We start from the raw sequence: 22,490 nt of genomic DNA on the forward strand, positions 1-22,490 counted from the left end.
GGTGCTGCTTCGACTTGCAGCCAGGTTAAACCTCAAAATAAAAGGCTACAAAAATGGCCCACAAAGGCAGTAGGTTTCCATTTGAAATAAACAATGAAAAAAAAAGACAAAGGAGAAAGAATAAGAGACGACTAAATGGAGCCGAGCCCTACTTAGGCCTAAATATGTCTTTTTGGATCGGGGGGGGGGACGACAGTTGAAAAAATACTACAGTATAATTATGGCACAAAAACCTATCCTTCTCACAGTACATTATACTTCAGAATTTTATTCATTAAGGAGACTGTAGTATTTTTACTATGTTACTATACATTTTTTAAACAGGAGCTCACAAAGTCAAGACTAAGTTAGCGTCAACGTATAGACGGTACATCACAGTGATTACCAAGATTTTGCTCCAATGCAAAAGACTTATTTACAGAAAACACCAACCCAGAATAATGTACACACATGGCCATAGCAGCTTTGGATTGTAGTGAAAAGTAACCTGTGCGCATCTCTGGATAACGTTTTGTTCCCTTTTCAGTATGAATTCGGAATATTTAACAGTATTGACGTCTTCACATTTCTTCAGTTCAAGAAAAATCACGAAAGACGGGTTGAAAAAACAAAATCGTCCCACAGAAACACTGGAAATACGGATCACTCCATATCCATGGAGGAGCAGATGAAAAAAAAAGACTACACTGCACACACACAATGCATATTATGTAAGGAATAAAACCTGATGGAGCATGCTGTTGAAAATAATCATGAAAATGATCAACAATGGCGTGGCCTGACGTAAAGCGGAGTTACTGTTCCCATCCAAAAGTTGATTATTTTCCAATAACAGCGCATCCCAAAGTGTTCTATTCCTCTTATACCACAGCAAACATGTGAGTTTTATCCGTTTATAGTTACATTTCATTTCATCCTAAACAAGTTAGCTCCTGTTATATAACACGTCGAAACAGCCATTCAATCACCAGCCTCTTTTCGTGGCTACCGCCTCATAGAGACTGTAGCCACTATGTCATCGTGTTGTAAGAATGAGTGTAACAATAGCACACTGCGCATACACGTGTCCCGATTAAAATGGCCGGTGAGTGTATAGAATTCGGTTCACCATTTAAAATAAATGGACTAGACTAAAGGAATCGCTTTCAGACATGTTTAGGCTTATTACCGAGGGAAAGTGTGTTCGTATTTTAAAATATACTCCAGGTCGTCCCCATTTCCTCGCCTTCTTCAGACAGTGGTCCCATGTGTGATGCAGATGTGATGCACTTCCGAGTTGTTACAGGAAGTTGTCGAAAAGAGTATTGAGACCACTGAGCTCTAGCACCGGGCCATTTCCGGGAAATAAGAGTTTCGGTCATGGCGACAGCATGTGTACACTACCGTTCAAAAGTTTGGGGTCACTTTGAAATGTCCTTATTTTTGAAAGAAAAGCACTGTTCTTTTCAATGAAGATCACTTTAAACTAATCAGAAACGCACTCTATACATTGCTAATGTGGTAAATGACTATTCTAGCTGCAAATGTCTGGTTTTTGGTGCAATATCTACATAGGTGTATACAGTAGAGGCCCATTTCCAGCAACTCTCACTCCAGTGTTCTAATGGTACAATGTGTTTGCTCATTGCCTCAGAAGGCTAATGGATGATTAGAAAACCCTTGTACAATCATGTTAGCACAGCTGAAAACAGTTGAGCTCTTTAGAGAAGCTATAAAACTGACCTTCCTTTGAGCAGATTGAGTTTCTGGAGCATCACATTTGTGGGGTCGATTAAATGCTCAAAATGGCCAGAAAAATGTCTTGACTATATTTTCTATTCATTTTACAACTTATGGTGGTAAATAGAAGTGTGACTTTTCATGGAAAACACAAAATTGTCTGGGTGACCCCAAACTTTTGAACGGTAGTGTATGTCAGCCTCGGTTCAGCAGTTTCGTTTTCGAAAACCTGTAAGAGGTAAGAGTAGAATAATACAGACACTTGGTATACTTTACTTCTGTGATTTTTAAATTGTTCATTTTTGGATTGTGCTTCATTTTTGTGGCTTCTGCCTCATAGAGTAAATATATATGCGATATTTACTGTACGGACATGGGATCAGAAAATAATTTTATTTATAAGCAGTAGCCACATGGACCCATAGGGTACCTATTTTTTTCTCTTGCATTTCATATGACAAAGAAATGCAGCTTGCCATGCTACCAAGAACCTGCAAAACGCAGAGCCTAAAACTTCCAGTTTTTCCAACGTTCCATCTTTTCTACTGGTGGTTATAAAACACTGACTCTGGAAACTCCTTCCAAAATGTTACTTAAACATCTCCTTCCAGAAAACTTCACTATATCAACAATTACATGCGTTTTTTAATCCATTTATGCTGAGTGTCCGCCACCAGAAATGATAACAGAGTGAGTGCATTAATTAAGCCAGAACTACTGTCAGAGCTGTTGTAATAGAAAATGAATCAACACCTGACCAATCAGAGTCGAGAACTCAGCAGTGTTGCTGTGGTATAAGTATATTCATACATAATACCATTATGAGCATAACAGTTATTCTGCCTTAAAAAAACTGAATATATATATATATATATATATATATATATATATATATATATATATATATATATATATATATATATATATATATTTATTTTTTTTCAGTTTGAGAATGTTTAACATAAATGACGCTTAAAAGAAACAATATTTAAATTAAAAAAAAAAAAAAAAAACACCAAATGTTCCACTGTTCGGAGGTTACAGAATATTTTTCTGTCCAGCAGTGTTGCACTGATGAGTCTCGGGTGACTCTGAGGTATATCTGGCCTACGCATGAGAACCCTGTGTTCTGCTGAGACAGAGTAAGACTACTGGCAGAATGAAACAGGTACAGGAATGTGAGGAGTAATGAGAGCTGTAAACCACATGCATGAGCCCAAACGCTGGCACGCCTCTTTTGGAAGAGAAATAAACATCCCACTGACATTAGTTCTCTGTTTGAGGTAATCTTGCACTGGAGCAAAACCTTGGAACACTACCAACCAGCATTATCTTGTGAAAAGAGAGTTTTCAAAAAAAAAGAAAAGAAAAAGCATGGATGGGAAGATGAGGTGTAGATATGGGGCACAGCTGGGGTGGTGAGAAACTCAGTGCAGAACCAGTGGGCTTTGGGAAGAGTGTGGCCTGCTCTCTGGGCCCTCACAGGAAAGTGGCATGGTCTGGGTCCACTGTGTCCATACTGGCCAGAATGGCTTTCTGGTCATCTTGCGGCAGACGGCGGTACAGCAGGGCGGAGAAGCGGGCGTACGGGTCCTGTCTGGTTAACTTCCTCTTCTTCTTGCGGAGGTAGAGAGCTTCTTCTGGTGGGAGGACCTGAGAGGTGTGGGGCTGCTGGGTCTGAGAGGTCGACACACCTGGACCCAGACAACAGGATATGAATCAGCACAGAGTGCTGCGAAAAATTACAGATGTGCACAGATAACGATTTTGGCTTAAGGATACATAGGCACGGTTTGGGCAAGAAAGTATGGAATCAATTTTGTGCCAAAATGTTCATACAATACTTTTGAAATATCAAACAAAAACGACAAATCAAAATACAAAAAAAGAAAAAAAGTCAATTTTTTTAGACTGGCAAACAAATTATTCGTGTAATCGTGCAAAATATCAGTCTATTACTCTTCAGAAACCTTTTATTTTTGTTCCGCGTCTTTCTCAGTTTTGTTTGACGTAATTTATTTTGGTTGCGATTCCAGCTTTCTCGTTTGCGCTCCGACTTTTTGCTTGCAGTTTTGGCACAAACTTCACGTCTGGGTGGGCTGTCCAGGAATGCAATCCCATTGGCTAACTTGTGTTTGACTGACAGCTACGCTCAGCCATTCCCCCGGAGGCTGTTGCGGCCATTTCCTACTCGGATTCTGGCGGACTGTTTGACGAGTGACCGATCCATTGACGGTAAACAAGGATCGAGTGGACTTCAGTGGCGACTATAATATTGAATTTACACTTTGTTGAATTAATTCAATATCATAGTCGCCACTGAAGTCCACTCGATCCTTGTGCACCATCAATGGATCAGTCAAAACCCGAGTAGTCCGCCAAAATCCGAGTAGGAAATGGCCGCAACAGCCTCTGGGGGAATCGCTGAGCGTAGCTGTCAGTCAAACACAAGTTAGCCAATGGGAATGCATTCCTGGACAGCCCACCCACATGTGAAGTTTGTGCCGAAACTGCAAGCAAAAAGTCAGGGAGCGCAAACGAGAAAGCTGGAATCGCAACCAAAATAAATTACGTCAAACAAAACTGAGAAAGACGCGGAACAAAAATAAAAGGTTTCTGAAGAGTAATAGACTGATATTTTGCACGATTACACGAATAATTTGTTTGCCAGTCTAAAAAAATGGACTTTTTTTCTTTTTTTGTATTTTGATTTGTCGTTTTTGTTTGATATTTCAAAAGTATTGTATGAACATTTTGGCACAAAATTGATTCCATAAGAAAGGACACAATCAAAGGGAATATATAAAGCACAGAATATACAAAGCATTTAATTTGGTGGCTTTTAAAATACATATAATATGATATTTTTTTTTTTATCATACCTGCCTTACATCCTATACAATGAAGCTGGTTACTTAAAATCAGATAGTGGCTGCATCTTCCAGCATCAGGAAACTAGTAACATGAGTGTCTAGTAATAGGCATATCAGACGCTCGCTGGCCGTGCTGTTAAAATTGTGCATGCAGACGCTCATCTAAGTTTCCGAACCTGTCATTGCTTAAATTGCAAAATTTTCCGTCTGCTAGTTTTGATGTTATGATTCACGAGAGACTTTGAGGTGAGTTTTCATAGCTTTACCTACTTTTTTTTTTCAAATCAAACTGATTCATGTAGATAAATTTTATATTTTCTATCATGAATACTATCATTAAAAAGCTTATACTTTCTGTTTTCCAAAGAAATGTATCTCATTAAGATCTGTTCAGCACTTTGGGAGTAACGGCAGGTTGAAGCTGGTACAACAGAGTTCACTCTCTGCTCACGTGACATCGGGAAACTGCCGGTGATTTTTGAGTCATGGGAAAGCGGTCAGACTCTCGCTCTCTCTTCTGATTGGTTTCTGACTGGATTACTCGTGAATATCAATCAGATAACTTTTATAGGGATGTTCTCTTGCTCTCACTGTTTCTGACAAAGTCTGCTAGGGTTTTTTTGGGGGGCTTTTTCCACCTTTATTGGATAGGACAGTGTAGAGACAGGAAATGAGCGGGAGAGAGACGGGGAGGGATCGGGAAATGACCTCGGGTCGGAATCGAACCCGGGTCCCCGGATTTATGGTATGGCACCTTATCCACGACGCTCCCAAAGTCTGCTAGTTTTGATGTTATGATTCATGGGAGACTTTGAAGTGAGTTTTCATAGCTTTACCTACTTATTTTCTCATTTCATCTCATTATCTGTAGCCGCTTTATCCTGTCCTACAGGGTCACAGACAAGCTGAAGCCTATCCCAGCTGACTACGGGCGAAAGGCGGGGTACACCCTGGACAAGTCGCCAGGTCATCACAGGGCTGACACATAGACACAGACAACCATTCACACTCACATTCACACCTACGGTCAATTTAGAGTCACCAGTTAACCTAACCTGCATGTCTTTGGACTGTGGGGGAAACCGGAGCACCCAGAGGAAACCCATGTGGATACGGGGAGAACATGCAAACTCCGCACAGAAAGGCCCTCGCCAGCCACGGGGCTCGAACCCGGACCTTCTTGCTGTGAGGCGACAGCGCTAACCACTACACCACCATGCCGCCCCATGTCAGTTTCAATTCAGTTAATTGGAATTGTTTACTGGATGTGGCTCACACAGTTTTTTCGAGGTTAGACTTGAAAGCTGTGAATATTATCATTGATATTCTTTCACATAAACCCTAGTAGGCCCTACTTTCAAGGAATACAAACGACTACAGAGCACAAAGAAGGTATTAGAAATAATATTTTATTACTTTTGTACTGAGTGTACCGATTTAATGTTTTTACCTAATTAGCATAATTAACACTAATTAAATACTAATTTGCATAATTTATTTTTACTTTTTTTTTCAAACTTTGTATTCAGTATACAACCATCTATGTGCCTGCCAATTTCCATGTAAATATCTTGAAAAATAGAAAAGTTATGAAGAAAAAACATTTGATCTCATTGGTTAATGAGGCCCATTTTGGACCACGTGATCCTCAGACAGAATATTACGGCCGTTTTCTAAAAATTAAGCGTTTTTTTTTTTTCAATTTTTGATTTGTAATATCTCAAGAACGGATAAACATATTTTAATTCTGTAAAAAGTATGTTGTTCGGCATTCAATTCTGAATTCAAGGAGACCAGTTTCAAGCAATTTTGATTGAATTTTCACCTGATATGCCTACTAGTAAGATGGATAAGAAAGCTTTAGTAAATGTGTAAAGGTCAAATACTAATGATTTAAATGATTATCAGTGTCAGTATTCTGGTCCTGTTATAAAGAGATGTAAAAAGTTAGCGTGGAGAGAGTAATAAAGATTGTATTGATTCGAGGATGGTTTAGGAAAGCTGCTGAGAAGGACGTTCATTAGCTCAACGCTAACTACTCACACATCAGCTCTGTGCTGTTGCAGCCTGAACACAGTCAACTGATGTATTTAAACTACTTGACTGAGGCCTGCAAAATAGAAAGTGCCTTGTCAAATATATCAGGCATTATACATTCACTACTTTAATAGGAACACCTGCACTCTATCCCATTCATGCAATTATCCAATGAGCCCATCATGTGGCAGCAGTGCAATACATGAAATCATGAAGATCCAGGTTAAGAGCATTAAACATCAGAATGAAGAAAAAATGTGATCTCGCTGACTTTGACTGTGGCGTGGTTGTTGGTATCAGACAGGCTGGGTTGAGTATTTCCGAACCTGCTGGGATTTTCACACACGACAGTCTCTAGAGTTTACACAGAATGGTGTGAAAAACAAAAAACATTGAGTGAGTGGCAATCCTGTAAGTGGAAATGCCTTGTCGATGAAAGAGGTCAGTGGAGACTAGCTAGACCGAGTCATGCTGACAGGAAGTCTGTGGTAACTCAATTAACCACTCTTTACAACCCTCTTGATCAGAAACGCATCTGAGGTGGTGTTTACATTAGACCGTATCCGTCTCGTTTTCGTCACGGATGCACTGTCCGTCTACATTAAAACGCTGGGAAACGACTCCACAGGCGGAACAACTTGAATCCACCAGGGCCCACGTATTCAACCCAGTTCGTATCTGATCCGGTGCTGTGTAAACACTGAGGAACGCGGAAACGCTGTGCTGAGCTCTAGCTGACGTCGTCATTGGACAACGTCACTGTGACATCCACCTTCCTGATTCGCTGGCGTTGGGATCACACACACAGCGGCTCAGTCCCGAATCACTGCTCGTGCGCTTCACTCGCGCGCTCTGTGAGCTGCGCAGGGCCGGAGTGCGCACCCTCCAGAGGGCACTTGCTGTTCAGGGCGGAGTGATTTGGAGCGCAGGAGGAAGCGCTGAGCCGCACTGAGGTTTATTTACACATTTCAACTTATTTACCTCCTTCAGGCGCTTAAACTCAGTGAGAACATGAACATCACAGCCAGGTGTGTTTATCTGCTGGAGAAGGTGTTCGCTTGCCATCCTTCCACTTGCAAGTGGTGAGTGACTTGCGTATGCCCGATATGCACTGGGATCATGTGACGTGCCGTCTAATTAGTCATGTGATTAGCGTATCCATGTATTGGCGTTGCTGTGTGCACGCGAATCGTTTTAAAAACGTTAATCTGATGATCCGCTGATACGGTCTAATGTAAACACCACCTGAGAATGCACAACATGCTCAACCTTAAAGTGGATGGGCTGCAACAGATAAAGACCACATCAGGTCTCCACATCCACAGACAAGAGTGGAGTCCGATGTGGTTTTCTGCTGTTTAGACCATCCACCTCAAGGTTTCACGTGTTGTGCATTCTGAGATGCATTTCTACTCACCACGGCTGTAAAAAGTGGTTATTTGAGTTACTATAGACTTCCTGTCAGCACCATCTGCATGGTTTTATGCATTGTGCTGCTGCCACATGTATGAGCAGGTGTCCAAGTGTCCATATTAAAGCAGCCAAATGGAATTCCAAGAACAGGACCTGTAAAGTCAACTACTACCCTGAGTAAATTGTGGCTGGAGTATATGATAACCATAATGGCTCTTATCCATCAACGGTACATATGGTCAAATCTGATCCAAAAATGAGCATACAGTACAGTTTCTTATTCATCAGTTTCATTTTTGGTGTATCTATATGATCACATTTCTCCTTCTTCTTCTTTCTCCATAGCCAGCAAGGGCTGTAAGGGCATCACTGATGACATTTTAACAGTCCATGACTGGTGTGTCTAGGGCATTTTAAACTTGATGGAGCCCATCCCTCTCTAAGCTTGATCAATGGACAATTTAGAGTAGCCAGTTAGCCTAACTGCATGTCTTTGGACTGTGGGGGAAACCTGAGCATCCGGAGGAAACCCATGCAGACACGGGGAGAACATGCAAACTCCACACAGAAAGGCCCCTCTTTGGCCATGAGGTTCAAACCTAGAACCTTCTTGCTGTGAGGCAACAATGCTAATGTTTTAACAACCTGAAAAATGCTTAATTTGCAGTTAATGAAAACCAGTATCATCAATGACTAGAAGGGCACTCGGTAGAGTATATACCTCGGCCAAGCCACATATTCAGATGTGCATCAAAATTGAATTAATCAATTGTTCCTTGGCCCATCGTCCACCTTTCCTCAAAATTTCATCAAAATCTGTTCACAACTTTTTGAGTTACGTTGGAAACAAACTAACAAACTAACTAACTAACTAACTAACTAACTAACTAACTAACTAACTAACTAACTAACAAACAAAGGCGAAAACATAACCTCATCCAACAAAGTTGACGGAAATACATAAATATAGCAAGTACGGTAAGTATAATAGCATGAGAAATAAAAATCATTCTACAAACTCACACTAAAGCGTAGGTTTATAATAGAGTTTAGTGTTTGCATGTCATTTGTAAATGTGAATCGGAAGCACATATATCCGTCTTTTATCAACTCACTGTCCAGACAGATACACCCCAAACTCAGCTTCACTGAAACGTATTTTTACACACTTGATTTACTTATTTCTTCAGATCTTGGATAGCTGATAGTTTGAAGTCTGAATGTGTTCCTTGAATTGGTTCACTCTCATAGCACCTGCATAAATCAGGATGTGTTTCATGTAAATTAGATGTGTATAAGTGTAAACTAAGTTATGTCGTATGTACATGACGTAAAGATGGGACTATTGGGCAGGAGCAGGTATACACACAGTCGAAGCTGTTTCAGTGACTGCATTCAAATCACGATGCTTGTTCTGTGTTCGTCCGAGAGTTTCGATAATTAGAAGTAGACTCATTCACAGGTCATTACAAGCACTCAAATTTGCGTTCATTTCGATGCAACTTTAATGAATAAGGGCCAAAGTGACGATTTGAGTTTTTCACCATTAAAAAAAAAAGGCAAATCACTACTGCATACTGTTAGTTAAAAAAAGCAAAACGAGTGAGGTCTCACCCATTTTCTTTCTGGCCTTGGAGTTGTTATTGTTAACTGCAACCTTCTTGGCTTTTTTGACACGTTGGTATCTCAGTGCTTCTGTCCTCTCAGACCCTGCAGGACCACTCGGTGTACCTCGACGTTTTCTGCACAGAGGACAAAGAAAGAGAAAGGGCTATCACACTGGAGAAAAGCTGTCCTGTGCCTCTCTATTGATAAGACACTGGTCACATATGGCTTGGCCCAATCCTTGTCAAGTTACTGCTCTCAGTGCCAAGCAATAGGCGCACCAGATTGCCTACGAACCAGTCCAAGACATCCACACTCTCGGAATCGGCCAGTTTGTTCAGCATGACAATTATGGAGCCGGAAGTTATTTGAGTGGAAAGAGAGGTATACTCAGGGCTATAGAGGTGTACAAGTGCTTTCTCATTAGTACAGTATTGTTCACAGCAACGAGGAATTTTGAAAACCAAGCTTGATGAGCATTACTTCTACAATATACTAAATAGGTATACCTTGGTATGGTAGGATAATATGTTTCAGTTTAAAGAGAACGTTAAAGAAATTACTGAATGACAAAATATAATGGTATTCAGAAATAATAATAAGATATTGTCTACTTTTGTGGAAAGGAAAGTATACATCCTTAAACATTTTAGGTTGTATTCACAGTCTTCCCATCCAAATACAGTATGGAGGCACTTAAAATGCAGCCCACATACTCAGCCACACGCACACACACGGCTCTGACGAGGCACGGTGAAACAAGAAAAAGAGCATTATAAAGGGCCCTTCCGTCTGCTGGGGCTGCCAAGAGAAATTAAAAGCCATTAGTAGAGGGGGAAAATCACAGCTGAGCGACAAAGCATCTTCAAAAATGTGTTCATAGACATGAATACTGTCTACAATGGGCTTCACCATGCTGACAGGGGGAGAGATGGCGGGAGGGGAAATGGCTACTTGGGAACAGTCACATAATGAAAAATAAAACAAAGCACTCAGACAACAAATGTAACAATAATTTAATCAGATATTTGTTCGTTTTTCAACTGAAGAGCAATATTTAGCGATGGCATGCATGGAATTTTGCACATGGAACAGAACTTTAAAGGGGAATACTCTGAAAAGCACTTCACTGGGCAAAAGCCACAAATAAAAAAGAGAATGTTGTTATGGTGCCCAGAGCCAGTAGTATTTTCCCCATTACAATACGAAGTGCATGAGCTTTTATGGAAGTATATTTCTCCGTTTGATTGGGAGAGTGTTCTGCAGTCCAAATGTATAAGTAAACACATGTGCATTTGGATTTATGATGATGAGAGTGCTTAAAAGGGCCGGTATTCAGTTTTTTTAACCCTAGCGTGTAACAATAACGAAAATGCAATACACTTTGCGACTGACGCAATGTTTAAACTACCTCCTGCTTTTTTTTTTTTTTAATGCTGATTTATTGTGTGACTATAATGTGATTAGCCATACAAATAGGTTACAGATTTTTTAATTGTTTTGACTTGTTCGTGTTTTCATTTCAGAACCTTCATGGCCCTGATTCGCTAGCACACAAAGCGAACACATTCCTAAATCTCCTTTGTGTTTTTCACATTTAGGAAAAAAACACAGGTAAAGCAAGTCAAGTTTGTGTTGACCACATGATCTATGACATATTTCTTAATAACTAGAAAACTTACATATGCATACCAAGACGAGAATGCATATAGGAGTCAAGACTGCAGAACTTAAATGTGTTGCTACTCATAACACAAGAAAACAAATAAAAAAAAGAAAAAAGAAAAAAGAAAAAAAATGCAGGTTGGTGTAGCAAACTAAAGAAATCAAGACTCTCAGACTCGTATTCCCCTTTAAAGAACGAGGTGAATAAAAGCCCCACCTGCTGCCCCCCCCTTTCAGACATGGATCCAACCCTTACCTATTGCGGTGTAGAGGACCTGGTCACAACAACGCTGCCCAGATAGCTGAGATCAATCAAAAACAAAGCAGGTAAGACTCCAGGAGTCATCAAGAATGACCAACTGCCCCTAATTGAGATGATGACGACATTGCAACAGATGAGAGCAGACAGTCCCTGCAACAGGATTCGCCCAACAAGCCTCCCCCTGGCAGTCAGAGCTGGGGTGACCTGAGTGATGGAGGAAAGGGAGGTGTGGTAGAAGCAATCATGCAGTCATATTACTAAGGATCGGGAGAGGAGGCTTGTGCCTGCTGTGCTGGACACGTCTAAATCAATCTCCACTTCATACATACTGTAAGTCATCCTAAAAAGCCTGGAGTTAGTCAAAACAGGGCTTTATTTTGACTGAGAAAGGTCAATTGGGATGCACGGGGGTTCCTCCTGTTGGGTGAAAGGCAGGGTAAAGCAGAATGACACAGAATGGAAAGGCTGGGGTCCAGTGGTGGTGTTCCTCTGATTCCAGGCTTTTAAGGGGCTTTGGTACTGCATTTTAAACTGACTTAATATAGCACTCATTGAGAGACTGAGCCCCAAAAGGTCTGTCACCATATCTGTGAAGCAAATAATGCATCCTGCCTTGAGCTTATATTTTTTGCCCTAATATCAAATCAGCTTCGTTTAATTTTCAGACAAGTGTCTTTAAGTGCTTCACAGACCTTATGAATGAACATTGATGTCTGACATGAAAAGCAGCATCAGTGAGACTGAGAACTATAGAGTCATAGCACATCATCTATGTAGAAAATGATTCTGAATGGTTTGCAAAATGTAAGGTATTGAGGGCAGTTTAGAAAAGAAAACATGACTTTTGATGCAGTTATTTTCTTTAGCAAACACAGGTAAAACTGCTCTACCTTCACTGGCAGTTAGAAAGGTTTTCTACTTGTGTAAGTAAATTGCCTATTATACTTTTTTAGTACAAGGAACTCCTTTGTAACCCCATTAAACTTACCCTGAAGCTGATAGCTGGGGCGGAGAGGGTTCTGATGGCAGAATCTCCTCCTCACTCCTCCTCTGGGTTGGCATCTGTCCAAAAATGCTGCTGCTTTCCATTGGGGGTGATGGAGATTGGGATGGATAGCTTGTTGCTGAGGTGCCAAAGGCCATGTGGGAGCGGTAAATAGGACTTGCCCTTCGGCTTCCCTGGCCTTGAGCAGGGGAAGAAGAAGGTGAGGATCTTTTTGAAAAGCTAACAGAAGAAGGTGGCTGCAGGGTTATTTCAGACATCTCAGGGGGAATGGCAGGCTGTACAATGCTAGGACGGGGCCTGGGGCGCACTACAATCTCTGGAGAACCCTCATGGGAGCTAATGGGGCTTTGAGTAAGAGGTGAGAGACGGGAAGGCTGGAGTACCACCATACTGGGTTCCATCCTACGGGGCTGTCTGGGACTGAGCCTGGGAGTTAACTCATACCAACGGGTATCCAGGCTTCCAAATGAGCTAGGACCAACAATGTGAGGCGCTGGGTCAGGGTAAGGCAATACCGGCACACCCATACCGTGGCTTGTGTGTCTTAGCTGCCCTAGACTCTGTGCCTCTTGCATAGGTAAATGCTTGGCTGGAAGGCCCTGAGGCTTCACTTTGCTGGGAGATTTGCCTAGCCGACTCTTTGGGGCCTCCAGCTGAAGAATACCAGGATAGGAGGGTATGTGAATGGAAGCAGGTGGGAGAGCACTAGGAGGAAGAATGAGGGGTGGTGGAAGAGAAGGTTCCCGGTGAAACTGCAAAGGGTGGTGGGGTGGGAATATGAAGTGAGGACCCTCAAATGTGGCAAAAGAGAAATCAGGTCGCTGCCAGATATCTGGCGAGCGGGATGATGTGTGTGTCAAGGGAAGGGAGCAGCCTGAGACTGCATAGTGTTGAATTTCTCCTTCACTGATTTCCTCTGGTATGGCTGGATGACCAAAAGGCCCCTCAAGGTGGTAAGGGGGTGAAGACATTACTGAGCTAAGTGGGCTGGTGTCTGGCATGTAGAAAGGTGGTGGCGGCTCAGGTTCTCCAGGACTGCCCAAATAGCTGCCCAAGTAGAACTGGCCATGGGAAAAGGCTCGAAAATGAGGAGCACCACGGATCTGCCCCATGGCCTGAAGTCGACTGCTCTCCATGATGGTCATACCTTCAATTGGCCTCTGGAAGCGGGGGCTATAGGCTGGGGGCTGTAAGTAAGACTCCTGGCTAGAAGAAAGGGGAGAGATCTGATGGGGTCTGAGAGTGGCCATCATAGGAGGCATGGGGCCTGGATCATCATTCTCTTCATCAGACTGTCGAAATTCTGGGTAAAGGTCTGACTCTTCCACAAAGGGGAAGCCCTCAATACGCCTAGGCTTGACAGGTGTGTCCATGTCAGTGGGGTCCATAACGAAGCGACCATCTGGCCCACGACTGATTAACTCAATAGGTGTAGTAGCCTCAGCTTCATGTTTAGAGACACTATATTTCTTGCTAATTATTGCTCTTTTGGTCTTCTTGTATAAGGAAAGCTCCTTTTCCTTGGCAGGACTTTTCTTAGCTCGTGATCCATCCTCAGATGACTCAGATGGAGGTCCCATGGATCGGACACTCTCTGGACTCATCTTTCCAGAAGACGGCCTGAAATAAGAAAGACCGGGAAGCCGTTAGCGGTAGTAGCTTAATTAGAATTTATTCTGACAAGACCTTAATAAGCTTAACGTTTCATGTATGAAAACAATTTATGCTTTTGTCATATAGATCTTCTGCTGAAATTTTTTGAATTGGCAAGCAAATCCCAGGAGTGTGAAAAATTGCTTATTGAATGGCAACCAAATATTATATTAAGTTATATTTTAACCTCAAGCAAAGTATTCCATACATCAACACAGACACAGCATGAATCATTTGTCTGACCTAACTGACAGTTAAATAACGTTTAATTTCTTTCAGTGAGAGAAAAAAAGGGTTTGTGACTACCATGCAAAGAAAGTTATAAAGTTTAAGGTGATTGAGTGAGACGAATTTGTGCTGACAATTGACCTGGCTTTGGATCAGTGATTTTAATTGTCTATAATTATGAGTAATCGGTTAACTTATCATACCCAATACACTTTCTGAACAAGTATATTCTTCTATAAACTTCAGTATAAATATATTAGATAGGCTTCAGTAACTGGTTTATCTTGGGGGATCTGGAGCCTATCCCAGCAACACTGGGGGCAAGGTGGATGGATAAGACACCAGTCCATCACACATATTCATGTACTCACTCGCACTTATGGGTGATTTAGAGTAGCCTATTTATCTACCCACATGCTTTTGCCAGATAGGAGGAAACCAGAGAACCCAGAGGAATTTCTGCACAGACAGTAACACAAGCTCCGTATTGAACCAGCATGCCAGCTACCAATATACTGTTATTAATTAATCCCAGGCCTATTATATATTGTATCATTTCTTACAATTATTGAATTCTGTTGAACAGCTTTAATCAGTGTCACGCTGATGCTTTAGAACAAACTATACTCAGGTGGTTCAAGCTTTATTTTGCACATTAATTCTTCTTAATTACCCAACCTGTAATCCTGAACTAATATTACCCACAGTGACTTTCTTCAAGGCACAGATACGATTAATTAATATGAGTGAAAGCTGTGAAATTCTCTTCGCGTTCTGGATGTTTGAAATATCTGCTAAGATATGTCTTAGTTCACTTCAGTCATTCTATTATCTTGTAATAGCTAAACTTCGCTGAGGCCATATACTCAGACTTCAATTAGTTATATACACTCGCCGGCCACTTTATTAGGAACACCCATTCACCTGCTGTTTGATGCAGTTCTCTAATCAGCCGATCCCTTGCCAGCAGCAATCATACAGATACAAATCAAGAGCTTCAGTTAATGTTCACTTCAAACATCAGAATGGGAAAAATTGTGATCTCAAAGTGTGACTTTCGTTCACTGTGGCATGGGTGTCGGTTTGAGCCAGATGGACTGGTTTGAGTATTTCAGAAACTGCTGACCTCCTGGGGTTTTCACACACAACAGTATCTAGAGTTCATACTGTACAGAATGGTGTAAAAAACAAAAAACACTGAGTGCGAGACAGTTCTGTGGGTGGAAACGTCTTGTTGATAAGAGAGGTCAGAGAAAAATGGCCAGATTGGTTCGAGCTGCCAGGAAGGATATAGCAACTCATAGTAACTCTTTACAACCGTGGTGAGCAGAAAAGCATCTCAGCATGCAACAGCAGAAGACCACACTGGGTTCCGCTCCTGCCAGCCAAGAACAGGAATTTTACAATCAACAACAAGTTCTTATTAAAGTGGCCGGTGAGCGTATTACTTTTACGTTGTGACTTTCCATTCCTTAGAGAAAAAAATAAACATATTAATTTTTAAAAAGTGGCTTTAACAAAATTGTGTCTAAACACTATAAAAAAGAACAATGCTATATTACTGACCAATCTGATCATTTTTAGAAAAACAAAAAAAGATTCTGGACAAAGAGATTAACTTTATTTCATGAAACACGATAAACCAACCATCCAGAAAAAGAAGGAAATCAGAGCTGCAATTATTTTATTTCTAGTAATATCAGCTGGAGCCATGTTTCTGCTGAATCATTACACTTTGTGCTTGTGCTGGCTGCAGTGACGATGCTGGGTTTCCATGGCAACTGCCTACCGATGACCAACATTGAAGACAATGATGTCATCCATGCTTCTTGAGACGACGCACAACAAGAGGAGAATTTTATACTCGTCAACAGTCAGAGCAAACCGCTAATCATCTGTAGCAGGTCCGAAAGCAGTTACAGTCTTTTTGTCAACTAAACTCTTTCTTAAGCTTGAACTTTCATGTTTCTTAAAAACACCTCTTGGGCCAAATATTGTTTTACACCCAATTATTTTTTCGCAAGCTGAATGATAATGCAGTTTATTTTTTATTCTTATGACTGTCACAACTGGATGCGCTTTGAACAGTTACACTAACCAAATCATCTTCATACATGAGAAAATGCAGCAACAAGCAGATTTACAAACACAAGATGCACATGCTCTTGCACAGCTGAAGGAGGATGTGAATGAGTAAAAGCTATTTCATCCGAGACTAAAAATCAACACGTGATTATTGTAAAGTCTATAAATCATAACACTTAAAACTCATTCATAAGTTAAAAAGAAAGGAACTAAACGTGTCGACAGAAATAAAGAAGCTCATTTGAAATTGACCTGTTTCAAACGGTCCAATCTCCAAGGCGAATATTGCCCTTTCAGCCCATGTGGGTGCGAAATGTATACCGTAATACATTTAAATTGCAAAAGCAATATTACTTAGCACTAAACACTGGCTCTAGAATAGACTCAAAGCTACTACTTCTCTACTACACAATAAGGAAGCAGTGTAATCTGGTCAGAATGTGTGTCTTCAATTACCATTTACACTCAGAAGTGACATCTGTAAAACATTAGATCACCAGAACAATAAATCAAAATACAATCTCAAAAAACGATAAAGGATTTGACACAGCAATGTGTGCCGCTCGTAGTCAAGCCCTGGTGTGAAGTGGCGTGTTGGTCACATAGAAGCAGCCGTTCAGAGGACGCTCAGCATCGAAATCTGAAAACCTGATATGAACACCATGAGGTTAACACACTAGACAGTTTCACTGTGTCCACCTACACTACCGTTCAAAAGTTTGGGGTCACCCAGACAATTTTGTGTTTTCCATGAAAAGTCACACTTTTATTTCCCACCATAAGTTGTAAAATGAATAGAAAATATAGTCGAGACATTTTTCTGGCCATTTTGAGCATTTAATCGACCCCACAAATGTGATGCTCCAGAAACTCAATCTGCTCAAAGGAAGGTCAGTTTTATAGCTTCTCTAAAGAGCTCAACTGTTTTCAGCTGTGCTAACATGATTGTACAAGGGTTTTCTAATCATCCATTAGCCTTCTGAGGCAATGAGCAAACACATTGTACCATTAGAACACTGGAGTGAGAGTTGCTGGAAATGGGCCTCTATACACCTATGGAGATATTGCACCAAAAACCAGACATTTGCAGCTAGAATAGTCATTTACCACATTAGCAATGTATAGAGTGCATTTCTGATTAGTTTAAAGTGATCTTCATTGAAAAGAACAGGGCTTTTCTTTCAAAAATAAGGACATTTCAAAGTGACCCCAAACTTTTGAACGGTAGTGTATATGAAATAAAATAAAATAAAATAAAATAGTTATAGCGTCGAATTTGTGATTCAGGAGCAGGCTATACAAAAAACCTTATGAAAAAATCGTATTGTGACCAAAACTTGGATTTTCTGCCCATAACACACTTTCATACCTCTATTTTAAGGAAAAAAATGTGTCGTTGAAATGTTTTACTTTCAACTCTAAAAATAGCCTAAAGGTGTTTTAATTGCTAGTTAAGTATGCTTTCTTCATGCAGTGAACATCAGGCTTTGATCAAGTCGTTGGTTTCATGCCATAATGACACAGAGACATAAGCTGAACCAGTTCAGGCAAATTATCCGCCTTTTCACTGACACTAATGATGCAGCGGATAAAGTTTCCCAGGAATCCATACATATAGAACAGGAAATGACAACATCACATTGATTCTTAACATCTGGAACAAGCAATTAAAATGTCCTAGCTAAGACAGTTTTGACAAAAACCTGTATTTTCTTTATTTAACTTCTTTTATATAGATAGCACCTTTCATGCACTGAAGTTGCAAAGTGCTGTACAGTGGAAAAAGATGGAAACAAAATACAACCTCATCTCCAGAAAAGTTCCCAAAATGCGATAAACAAAAATATGTCGTTTGTTAATTCGCGTGAATCTTTATTTAACTGACAAAAGTACAAAGAAAAGATTTTCAATAGTTTTCCTGACCAACTTAATTGTATTTTGTAAATATAAATGAAGTTAGAATTTGATGCTTGTAACACACTCAAAAAAGTTGGGACAGAGGCAAAATAAGACTGAAAAGTTTATAAGACATTCAAGTAACACCATTCTGGAAGATTCCATGATAAGCAGCTTAACTGCTATCATGATTGCGTATGAAAGGAGCATGCACCCAAGGCTCAGTCTTTGCCAGCAGGGATGGGTCGTGGTTCACTGCTTTGTGCCAACATTCATGAGAGAATTGCTAGTCAATTCAAAAAGAACATTTCTCAATGCAAGATTGCTGAGAATTTAGGTCATTCCAAATCGACAGTACATAATAATTTGAAAAGATTCAGGGAATTCAGAGACGTCTCAGTGTGTAAAGGGCAAGGTCGGAAACTGCTGCTGAACGTATGTGACCTTCGAGCCCTCAGGCAGTACTGCCTGAGAAACCGTCATACTAATGTGACAAATATAGCCATATGGGCTCGGGAGTACTTCGGAAAACTGTTGTCACTTAACACAGTCTGCCACTGCATCCAGAAATGTAACATGAAACCGTATTACGCAAAGAGGAAGCAATTCATCAATTCTATGCAGAAACGACGCCGATTTCTCTGGGTCCGAACTCATCTCAGATGGACCGAAAGGCAGTGGAAATGTGTGCTGTGGTCAGATGAGTTCACATTGCAGCTTGTTTTTGGGAAAACCGGATGTCAAGTTCTCAGTGCCAAAGGTGAACACGACCATCCAGTTTGTTATCGGAGAAAGGCGTGAAAGCCAGCATCTATGATGGTATGGGGGGGCGGTATCAGTGCCCACAGCATGGGTGAGTTGCATGTGTGAAGGTACCATTATATATTGGGGCATATAGTGGAATTTTAGAGAGATGTATTCATCAAGGCAACGTTTCTTCCCAGGAAGTCCATGCTTATTTGAGCAGGACAATGCCAGGCCTCATTCTGCACAGGTGACAACAGCTTTGCTTCGTAGACACAGAGTGCATGTGCTTGACTGGCCTGCTGCCAGTGCAGATCTGTCTCCTATTGAGAATGTATGTGGCATGATGAAGAGAAGAATCAGACAATGGAGACCACAGACTTTTGAGCAGCTGAAGTCTTGTATCAAGCAAGAATGGACAAAAATTCCACTTGCAAAACTGCAACAATTAGTATCCTCAGATCCCATACGATTAAAAAGCGTTATTAAAGGAAAGGTGATGTAACAACGGTAATAATGCCTCTGCCCCACCTTTTTTTGAGTGTGTTGCAGGCATCAAATTCTAACTTCGTTTATATTTACAAGATACAATTAAGTTGGTCAGTAAAACTATTGAAAATCTTTTCTTTGTACTTTTATCAGTTAAATAAAGGTTCATGCGAATTACCGAATCATATATTTTTGGTTTTATTGCATTTTGGAAAATATCCCAACTTTTCTGGAAATATAAAAATAAGGCAAATAATAAAAACTAGTGAAAACTTTTAGCATGTTTTTCTTTGTGAAACATCCCTGGTGAAAGTTTAGCAGTAACATGTTCCAGATCTTTGGTGCATAAAGACAAAAGGCTGCGTCATCACTCGCTTTAAGTTTCATATATAAAAAAGAACGTTGAGAAGGCTAGATATTAAGGCATAATTTGGAACACAGTTCACCAGGTGTTTATAGATGAATGAAGTTGCAAAGCCATACAGTATGATCTCAATCTTGGTCTATTATGATCTCATTTTCTAGTAGGTGGTAATATTCTAGCTGTCGCATTTTGCACAAATTATAGTTTGTTTGTTGGAGATGCAGAGAATCCTGTGAGGAGTGCAGTACAGCAGTCAGGAAAATAAAAACCCAAAAGGATGGACCAATTCCTTAGCGTTTAATAATAAACATAAGGTATCACCTGTGCTATATTCCTTCGAGGATAGAAAGTACTTTTAGCAACGTTGTAATGTACGGTATGCTTAAAAAGATAAATCATTATCTCAGCCCAAACTGTGCAACTTGATCAGGGACGTCCTGAAGCCTGCAGAATTAATACTACAAAGGCATGAAGATGTGTAGAAGCAGCAGGCTGGCCAATGAGAACCTGTGGAGTGAAAATAACCTCGAGGTCAGCAAGATGCGTGCTGAATGTGGCCTAGAGACGCTCAGCCAGGCAGAACAAGATGGTCCTCACTCAAAGGAGAATAAACGCTCAGCTCTTTATCTCAGCATTACACGCTAACTGAGGCATGGAGTTAATTCAGTCAAACTGAATTAACATTTAATATATGGATGATCTACTGTATATTTAAATAATAGTGAAAATATGGCTACGACATGTACAATCACAGAGATTTAAGCATTTGAGCTTTTTTTTTCATTGCATAAAGAAGCAGGCGCTTTCACAGGCTTTCCATAAAAATTAGTCACATGGCAATTCCATAACCAAGCATCGCCTCCTGCTGGATACACATGATTCAACAGTGGAGAAACCGAAGGTCGGCGCGGTGCTCAGAGCTAGGCGTATGGATGGATGTGAGACAGGCAGGAGTGAAAAAAAAGGGCTGAGGCATTTTCTTTGGGGTGTCCCCCACTACAACCGTGCCCATAGGCAGTGCACATGGGACATGCGGCCAAGCCAGTGCACGCTAGGTACAGGCACTCACTGACGGCTTGAAGGTGGGGGCCTGAGCCTGCTCCCATCCGTCCCCTCCCACAAGGGCTCTATGCCAGGCAGGGGGGTTAGAGGAGCCCTGCGACAGGAAACAAAAGGAACAGAAACAAAAGGAAGGGGCAAGGGAGCACGAAGGTTGTCAATGATGTTTAGCTTTCGCAGATCCAACACAGGAGGAGTAACAAAAAAAAAAAAAAATGCACCAAGATGGGAGAGAAAAAAAGATATGACTAAAAGACAAAAATAAATACGATTGAGGACACTTTGGCATACTCTTCTATGAACATCACACTTTTTTCCAACATTGCTTGCAATGTTGAATGAAGGAAGTCATTTATATTACATGTACTAGCTTAAAAGCTTTTTTTAATAGTATGTTAGTATAGTATTGTAAAATAATAAACAGAAAAAGGAAGCAGTGTTATACATGAAAGCAGCGTCTCTCAAATAAAAGCAGAGTAGAGGATGTATGTTTATCATGGTAAATGTTTCCATGGTAACTCTGCTGTTAGCTTCTGTCAGTTGAATCATTGGCACATCTTCTTCTATTTGCATAACAAACATTAATGCATACAAAAAAACAAAACAAAAAATCGCCCAAAAATGAAACTTACAAAATTCTCCCCGATAGCACAAGTGTAATCGATTAATCAAAACACATTTGATGTGTTTATTTAAATTTTGTGCTGGGGCTACAAAGTAACACTGCTGACAAATAAGATTTATATGTGTATTATAACGAGCAGTTTAGCACTGTGTAAACTGCAAATCAAAGTCATACACACACACAAGGCATGCTCTTTTGTCATTCTCGTTGATAAACCAAAAGCAAGTGTCCAGTGCAAATCTGAGATTCTTCCCAGATTGGAGGAAGAACCTGCATTTTTACCTTAACTTTATTAAAACCTTCAATTAAAAATCAATATACTGCTGAAATTTGTTTTTATACACAACCCCAAATCAGAAAAAAAGTTTGGACGATATACAAAATGCAAATAAAACTAGAAAGGCACTCAATAGAGCGCATACCTCCACCAAGCCACATATTATCAACATCAAAATAAAATCACTTGAACCTAGGACGATACTCAAGCTGGACAACACATTTCATCAAAATCTGTTCACTACTTTTTGAGTTACGTTGGGAACAGACAAAAACATCCTGGATCTGTAAACGTATCCAGATTTGCATCAAAATCTAATGAATTGTTCCTTGGCCCATGGTCTACCTTTAGTCAAAATTTCATCAAAATCCGTTCACTAGTTTGTGAGTTACGTTGGGAACAGACAAACAAATGGAGGTGAAAACATAACCTCCTCCAACAAAATTGGTGGAGGTAAAAAGAAAGCAGTAATTTCTAAATTTACTTTGAC

General features: G+C 40.5%; 1 protein-coding gene across 1 annotated transcript in view; it reads right to left on the reverse strand.

The window, feature by feature from the left end:
* Window positions 1–3,198: 3,198 nt before the first annotated feature.
* The window catches only part of igsf9bb (immunoglobulin superfamily, member 9Bb), a 296,709-nt gene continuing 277,417 nt past the window's right edge, over window positions 3,199–22,490 (reverse strand). The window contains exons 18-20 of the mRNA XM_060936153.1: window positions 12,563–14,200; window positions 9,657–9,784; window positions 3,199–3,413 (exon numbers count right to left, since the gene is read on the reverse strand). Of these exons, the coding sequence (XP_060792136.1) occupies window positions 3,199–3,413; window positions 9,657–9,784; window positions 12,563–14,200 (1,981 nt within the window). The remainder of the gene's footprint in view (window positions 3,414–9,656; window positions 9,785–12,562; window positions 14,201–22,490) is intronic.

This window comes from Neoarius graeffei, chromosome 12 (assembly GCF_027579695.1).
Source record: "Neoarius graeffei isolate fNeoGra1 chromosome 12, fNeoGra1.pri, whole genome shotgun sequence".
NCBI classification, from domain to species: Eukaryota; Metazoa; Chordata; class Actinopteri; order Siluriformes; family Ariidae; genus Neoarius; species Neoarius graeffei.